The following is an 8,348-nucleotide window of genomic DNA, read 5'->3' as shown; positions in this document are numbered from 1 at the left end:
GAGGATCTGAAGTGGGCTCAGCAGAGATCCCGATGTGGGGCTCCAACCCACAAGCCGTAAGGTCATAACCCGAGCTGAAGTCGGATGCCCAATCTACCGAGCCACCCAGGGCCCCCAGTTCTGTTTTTGCTCTTTCCCCTTGGAACCCGTGGCCTGCCCACTTTTCTGGAAGGCTCCCTCCTATTTGCTGTCCCTTGTTTCCGAACCAAAGTGGGTGGACAATGGATCACAGAGAATGATTTCCAAAGTCGGGTCTCTCTGAGCAAGGGAAAGCTGGCTCCTTTTATTAGGGTCTACAATAAATATCCCAAGGGGGATTTTAAGATTGTAATGAGGCACAGGCACTCTCTGGCACTTTTTGAGTCTTCTGTGCAGACATCTTCCTCAAATGTTTCTTTTTCTGTTCTACCAGCTCACTAGTTAGTTTCTAAAAGGTAAGGTGGACAGTTAGGCAGAAGCTTTTTAGGATCTTCCTCAGTTCAGGTCAGTCCTGAGTTCAGGAGTTTAGTTCTGAGTTCAGGAGGTCAGTCCTAAATTCAGGAGGTCAGTTCTGAGTTCAGAAGGTCAGTCGTGAGTTCAGGGGATCAGGGTGGTGAGATTTGCTGTCCCTTCAGTATAGACTTAAGTATCTTCTCATCTATAGCTCTCTGTGTTCTTCCTGGCCTGGACAGATTATGCTAAAGTTTCCCAATTTCATGGGGGTTACAGCTTTTTATGATCATCACTAAACCCACTTCTTCTTATACTAGGTGTCCATAACCAATGGCTACCCATATTTGGAGCATTTTCCACGTAAGTGTCAGGCAGTTATGCTTGCTTTCAATACGAGCAGCTTCTGTTGTTTTACACGGAGCCTGTTACCCTGGCTTATGTTAACTTCATGCCTCCATAGGCATTTGAGATGTGATGGAAATCAGTGTACATTCCAGCCAAATGTCTAGGAATTTCTGAACAGATGAGTTATCTCATTTCCATCACCAGCTGTGGGATCTTGGGCAAGTCATTTCCCCCCTGAGAGCCAGTCTCCTCTAGGATCAAATGAGAACATACAGAAGCATCCCCTGCCCACCTCACAGAGTTGCTGGGATATCCAATGAAAGAACGAGGTGATCAGAATATCTATCAGGCACCATTTCCAGGCACATCACCGAGAGTCACAGCTTATTGACAAACATAGACCCCAGGCCTTTCTGAGAAGTGCCCTGTGAAAAATCTAGAATAAATGCAAATATACTATTTCCCCATGTTTATTGTAATAATGTGCAGGCTACTAAGTAAATGGTTAGGGGAGTATTGCAAGTCAGAAGGAAGCACAGCTGAAGCAAATGCATAATTATGATTTCGTATCAGAACGTACAAGACCTGAATTAATCAGTCTGCTGTTGAGTCCAAGTTCCTGTAGTGTTGAAGCTGGAGCAGAAGTGGGGGGTCCATCCTGGAAGTTAAGGAAAGCATAGCCAGGCAGGGAGGCCTGTCTCGAGAGCCAAGTGAATCGCTGTTGGCGGGATCTCCGACCTGCCCTGGGTCGAGGCCCGGCCATGGGCGGGCGGGACTTGGGGGTGAAGAGGCTGTGCGGGCTACTGAATCATAACTGCTGAGGAGAAAGCAGCAGGAGGATCCTCCCTGCCGTCAGGCAGAGCTCTTCAGGGAGGTGGGCTCCGGGAGGGCTCCATGCCTCTGCTCAGCCGAGCTCCAGCCAGAAGCCTCAGGAGGCAGAGCCGGTGCAGAACTGCAGCTACTGGCCAGCTCTCAGAGGGGGCTGGACTCTTCCTGGGCTGCAGGCGCGGGGACAGCCAGGCTCAACTCAACCCGAGCCATGCCCGCCAACCTCACGGAGGGCAGCCCCGACGCCAGCGGCTCCAGCGGCACCACGCATGCCCCGGACACTTCCCCAGCCCTCTGCACCGCAACGGTGACTTTCACTGAAGTGGTTGAAGGGGAGGAGTGGGGCTCCTTCTACTACTCCTTTAAGGTAAGTTTCCTGCTCTGCAATCTGAACGGATTTTAAATGAGACAAGTGGAATTTAAGAGACACAGTTAAACTATCATTGCCAATACCGTGAATGGGTAGAGTTTGTTTTCCCCACGGAAAAGAAAAAAGAAAAGAAAAAAAACTCAATGAGCCAAAGCAAGTTTTTCATATTGTCCAGAGACCTATAGTGTAGTTTATTCTGAATACTGGTCTTTTGTTCTTCTTCTGCTGCTGCTGCTGCTGCTGAAAACATGTGAATCTTGAGTAGCGTTTATGTTAACTTCATGCCTAAGAGTCTGCAGAGTGGATGATCTCCACCCCCCCTTTCCTTAGATAAAAGCACTTTTAATTAATTCTATAGTAGGGCTTGAAATGTTGCCTGTTTCTTGTAGGGGTCACTGCTGTGAGTTCTCTGCTAGGAACATCAGAGGTGTAGAAAGCCCACATCCCCCAGGACAGTGCCTGATGTAACCAGGGACTTTATTGGTAAGGAGTGGACCACACTCGCTTTTTGATCCTATGCTTTGAAATCAGTGAGAAATAGATTCTTTGACTGTAGTTTGTGGTGCCATAGTTTGCAACAAGTTGCCTCCCAGAACAAAAGCGGAATCAGACTTTGGTGAATATCACCTTCAAAGCATCCAAGGGTTATATTGAGGGAATGACCCTCCTTAAAATAATCCTGCTTCCTCTTTTGCAACAAGATTGCGGGCAGAGACAGCATCTGGAAAACGACAGCTCTCTGCTTCCTGCATCAGAATACAAGGATGGCAGGGTATTTATTTCACACGGTGCCTGAAAGTGCATTAAGTGATGGCAATAATTCCCAGGTCTCCAACTGGTGTTTTATATCAAAAAGGAAAATACTTCAAAAAAAAATCCTAGCCATTTCTTTTTAATCTTCTGGGTGTTCTCGAAATGATTTCACTTTTACCCCACAAAGTAGAATTACTGTAACATCCACCTCTCTACCGGAGCTTTACTTCTCTGCAAACACTCAAAATAAAACTTTCAGCAGGGAGCAATCCTGGGAGGCAGCCTTGTGCTCCTCAAAAACCAAGAGACAAAATAACAAAGCAGAGCCTGAACGAGTCACGTAGGCTGGCTCCACGGGACCCAGCGCCTCGGAACACACATGCACACACACTGCCCAGCCGCCCAGCTCCGTGGCAGGAAATAGAAACTGAAATTGGAGTTTGTCACCAGTTACCTTTGACTGAAATCAGCTTGCGGACCTGGAGATTCTGTCTTGGAGAAGCAGGCTCTGTGCACTCAGGAGACATACACACAGCTCTTTCTCAGTGACACCGCTTCTGAAGCCTCTTTTGTATTTATAAAACATGACAGCAAACAGGATGAGAGAATGGCCATTGCAAAAGGGATAATAGTCAGCAATAAGGCAATAATCAGTCTCCCCTGAAATCTCGTTTGCCACTTTTTGAATCTAGCTCCTAAGCGGATATTTTGAATATTCAGACAACCCCCCACTGGTTCTCTCCTGGTGTTTATATTCTGTACTAGCAACATCATCTCTAGGCACTAATGAGAATCACGTCCCTTTTTTTTTTTTTTTTATCTCATTCCTTTTCATGTTTGCCCTCAAACAACTGGACCACTGGACAAGGAAAGAAGATAAAAGAGAGGAATTGTTTATCCAGGAGCTTAGAATGTTTCATTTTTTGACCCATGCAATCATTGACTAAAACAGTGATTGGTAGTTACAAGGCAGTCAGTGGTGTTTGTGGGAGCCTGGCTGAAATGTTTCAGGGACTTTTTCCCAGGGATCTCTTTGAACAAGGCAGTTCTGTTACATTGTCGATTCAGGAACAATGGTGATGCAAACCTTATTCATTGATCCTCTTATTTCACATACTTATCAAGAAGAAAGCCAGAACTGCCCCTCGTTACTATCTCCCAAATGTCTCCTTTTAGTCCCCGTTCTCTACCAAAAACAGTTAATAAATATAAAAATAAAAATGGTATCAGCAGTAGAAGTAGAACCAACAGCAACAGGAATAGCCTTACATCTCATTTGCCTTGGGCTTTCTTGATCCCAGGAATCTTTCTAAAGGACTTCTGTGAAGTATCTCATTTAATTTTCCCAAACTGTGGTGTATCTTTTCCGTCTAGAATTGCCTTCCACCTTCATCTGTGTTTATATAAATTCCACCCACTCTTAAGTATCCTCTTGAATTGCTTCCTCCTTGAAGCCCTCCTTGACTCATCTCTGGTTCCAGTAGTGCCAAGGAGTGTAGCTGTCTTCTTGCCACTTACTGCTACTTCAGTGTGTGTCTAGGAGATTCTAATAGTCATTAAGCTCCTTGAGGGAAAGGAATGCTTGGTTTTTGTGTCCTATTCTCCAGAAACCAGCTAGACATACTCAATAAATGTTTACTACAGAGATGAAGTGTGGTATTCTGTTTCTGTAACCTGCCCACATTTTGTCAGACTGGGTAATAGAAAGCTTGCTTGCTCCGTAACAGAATCGGAGGGGGGCTGGGGGTTATCTTGTTAACCATGACTCTAAAGGCAACCCCTACCCGGTCTCGTCTCTACCCTCTGTACTGGCCAAAGTCCTTCTCTGCATGAACATTCAAATCATCCGTATCCCATTTCTAAGCCAAGGCGACCAAGGTAAGTTATGGATTCCATTGGGTGGGGTATGGACTTAGTTGTGGTGCCATAGACTAGCACCTAGTACTGATTTGGGCCTGAGAAACCACACCCCCCGTGTTACAGCCTTATAGTCTTAACAGTCTTGTGCAGTCCACACACATGGGCATCTGCCTTAGTTTCCTGCTTAGCATTCGTGTTCTCCTCTGAAGCCCAAAGCTCTCTTGGCAGGAGATAAGTCGTCCTTGTGTAGATCTGGTTAGCTTTTCCTTCCACAGGCTTAGAGCTTTTCTTTCCTTCCCATTTCCACTCCCAAAATCTTGCCACCACTCCCCACGACTCGAACCTACTCTGCCATCCAAACATGTCCTTGGATATAGGCAGGAAGGTTAGAGGTGAGTTCGCCACCCCCTTTCTCTATCATTGGCTTCGTGCTACCAGTCCTTTGTGGTCCTGGATTCAAGGTTCCCAGCTCAAGCCCCGGTTTCTTTCATAGTTTCCAATTTCAAGGTCCCATCCACTCCATCTCTTTAGTTCTCGGCAACAGCACTAAACTCTACCAGAAATTCCCTAGGAGGATGTGACCTGGCTAATCAGAAAGTGAATGGAGGAGGTGAATATAAACCTGTCCAAGTGGAAGACAAAGATGAAACTCTTCGTAATAGCCTTTCCTTTTGCCCTTGAAGGCATTAGCAATGTTTCCTGTATCTCTTAATGATGAGAAAATTAATTCAAAGTAACTGGGAGACAGAAACCTGTCTGAATGAGTAAATTGGCAAAATTATGAAATAATGCAAATGAACTCATTTTTTTTTATCACTCTCAGGTGAGGGAAGAAACATCAACCAAGATTGCTAAATATTACCTAATGACAATCTTTTATTGAATCTCCTTCAGTGGGTAGTTACAAATGATATGCCATTAGTCTAACTGTTGTTTATATGTAAATGGTTGCTGCTAAGTGCTTGAGTGTGATTGGACATGTTTTTTCCCCCTTTGTTCACACAATCTCTTGCCTACTGTCTTATAGTTAATATTCTTAATACACCTTTCTTCCTTTAGTACAACAAAAGCAAATTCTAGCTCAACTCATGCCCTTCTTATCTCACAGGAGGCTTTAGCAAGAGCTCAGTTGAAAAATGTTTACATAGACTTGCTTGTTTTCACTGTATTTCAGTTGACAGTTCATTTCTGAGAACTTGACCTACCTACTAAGTACCAGCATTTTCACCTCAAATGACAGTGCCTGTCATTTCAGCTTCTTTTTGCCCACTGGCCCGAACTCTCCTCTTGTCCTGTACCACCTCTTTGGGACTTGTTTGTCTCCTTCCTGTCTTGGATGCCAGGGCAGTGTCAGAGGTGCCCTTCCTGGAATCCAGGAGCCCTCGGTCCCTGACCTTTCCATGTGATCTCCTGGCAGATGACAACAAAGTCTTTGCCTTCACATCATGCATTTGTGTTTGCCTTTCTATGTGGTTTCACTCAGTGCGTTCCTTTTCAGTACATTCATACAGTTGGATATGTGGCCGTTCATAAGGAAATGACAATGAGTTTTGCTCAGTTAAATAACTGTTAAGGGTCTGCTATTTATTGCCTGTCTCTGCTATGCAAACCCAGCACTGCACTTTCCACACCCCTCTTGGGTAGGCTCTACCTCATTCAATTTTACTTTGTGTCACTGAGAAAGACACAGATGCTGCTGGTTGGTTCCTGGGAGACGTCCTGCAATTCCCAAGCTGTGGACTCTGGTTTGTGAGAAAGGAAAAGCTGTTCTCTTCGCGTTACTAACACATCTGAGGGCAGGAAATACGATCTTCATTCATTCCAAGTGACCTCAGAATTGCGGTTTCTCAGCCTCTGGAGGGCTTTCCCATTTTCTGACTCAGGGGATGTGTCTGGGCTCTTGGGATGGTGTCTCTATGGTGTGATCACATGTGTGTGATGGGGGTGAGGGTAGGGATGCAGCCCAAGGAGGGATCTGGGCAAGCCGGCACCAGCAGAGACGAAAAGCCGTGTCTGGCTTACAGAAGTGGACACCCTTGTTCCAGACCCTTGTTTGGATCCCCATGGGGCCCAAGTCAAGTCAAGACTGCACTGCGTTTGGAGGTGGGGTAGCTTTGTCACATTTCCTTCAGGAACACAGATGTCTATACCTCCCTCTTTCCCTCTCTCAATCCCGGCTAAATTTTTGGGTCCTCCCCTCCCAGCTCCAGGCTGTGGGAAACACAGTGGCATCGTCTCTGGTGCTGCCTCTACCCACGTGGCAATCATGTCTGTACCATTCCCCTCCCCCCCAACGATAGCTGGGAAAATCCCCCAGAGACTGCCATTTCCGGGTTCCTATACAGTAAGTGGATTTCAGTGCCCTTTGAATCCTGTGCTCCCAAACTCAGAGGGTGTTATCTCTTCTTTGTTCTGTGCTGGCCTTTGGAGGAGGCAATCCAACACCCTCTCATCAGAGTCTACCCTTCCTCACATTTTATACCACTGTTGTGCTCTTACTGGCCTTCTCCATCAGCCTTTCTTTATGGAGGGGAGACAGGCTGCACTATGTTCTTCCGAACTCATTATTCCAAGCTTTCTGCTCTGGATGTTCAAAAGACAAGGGGAAAAGCCATTTCTTTTCAAGGTATTGAAGATATCCTCCATGAGGCATTTTTTTAAAAGCCTGACTTGGACTTGTTTCTGTCTGCCCACATTGATAAGATAATACCCTGAGGCCAGATGGGATACAGCTCTCTGGCAGCCTGGGCTAGGGAAGGACCTATCAAAGGAGTAGGGAGGACCACATCCATTTATGTTTCAAAATGTCACCCTGTCGTCCTGTTGATGTAGTGGATAAGAATGTTTGGGGCCATGTACTCAAGTGGTCAAGAAATGTAACTTCTTTCTTCTCTAATTGAACTTCGCTTTTCTCTATCGCTCAATTGACCTGATTGCAGTAGTGGCTTAGTCAGCCCCAGGTAAACGCAGGCTCTCAAATCTTCCCCATCCTGTTAGTGAGGCACAGCCTCTAAAGCCAGACTGCTGGGGTCAGGTACACGTTCCACCACTACCTAGCTTGTGACGTTAAGCAGTTCACCTCTACTTCTGCCATGGTGTCCGTGTCGAATAAATGACACAAATAGTTAAGTGTCCTTCAGAGGACTGTTGTGACAAGTCAAGTGACAGAATGCTTGTGAAACCTTTCACAAGAGTGAGTGGCCTAAAGTGTTCAAGAAATGTTAGCTATTCTGTCCCCAGGAACTGGTTGTTTTAGTCTTTTCTAAAGCTACTTTCTGAGAGATGAGGAGCCACCATTCTCTATGGAAGAAACTTTTGAATATTCTAAAAGATATTACTGCAGTCGAAGCCCTTTAAGACAGTTTTAATATGCATTAAGTCCTCAATCGGTGGTGGTGAATTGAGCTGTTTCTTTTCTCTCAATTAGACCATGAAAAATGTAGAGTCAGGTATTTAAAGAAGATTCCATTTCTTACTTTATCATCTTGATATAATGTCTAATTTTTATGTATGCAAGCTTAATGGCCCACTACAAGAAGGGCTATTTATTGAGATGGGAAATTATGCCCTAACCAGCAGAAGAAAGAATAGCTTCTACTGTGGCAAAAAGATTTTCTGGGCCACAGGATGGCAAAACCACCCAAGGTCACGATGAAGTCATTAAGGAGTAATCCTCAGGCTTGTCTTTTCTTTTTCTTTCTTTCTTTCTTTCTTTTTTTTTTTTTCTTCAGACTTGGGCAATATTGGCAGCTGCCTAAAA

At 45.3% G+C, this 8,348-nt stretch overlaps 1 protein-coding gene across 2 annotated transcripts in view; it reads left to right on the top strand.

The window, feature by feature from the left end:
- Nucleotides 1-1,816: 1,816 nt before the first annotated feature.
- Nucleotides 1,817-8,348, top strand: part of NPSR1 (neuropeptide S receptor 1) — a 147,447-nt gene continuing 140,915 nt past the window's right edge. For both annotated transcript variants that reach the window (XM_077775393.1, XM_077775392.1), the window contains exon 1: nt 1,817-1,972. In XM_077775393.1, the coding sequence (XP_077631519.1) occupies nt 1,817-1,972 (156 nt within the window). The remainder of the gene's footprint in view (nt 1,973-8,348) is intronic.

This window comes from Crocuta crocuta, unplaced genomic scaffold, assembly GCF_008692635.1.
Source record: "Crocuta crocuta isolate KB4526 unplaced genomic scaffold, BGI_CrCroc_1.0 scaffold197, whole genome shotgun sequence".
Taxonomy (NCBI): domain Eukaryota; kingdom Metazoa; phylum Chordata; class Mammalia; order Carnivora; family Hyaenidae; genus Crocuta; species Crocuta crocuta.
The sequence above is the reverse complement of the archived record's forward strand: the minus strand, read 5'-3'. Positions and strand labels throughout refer to the sequence as shown.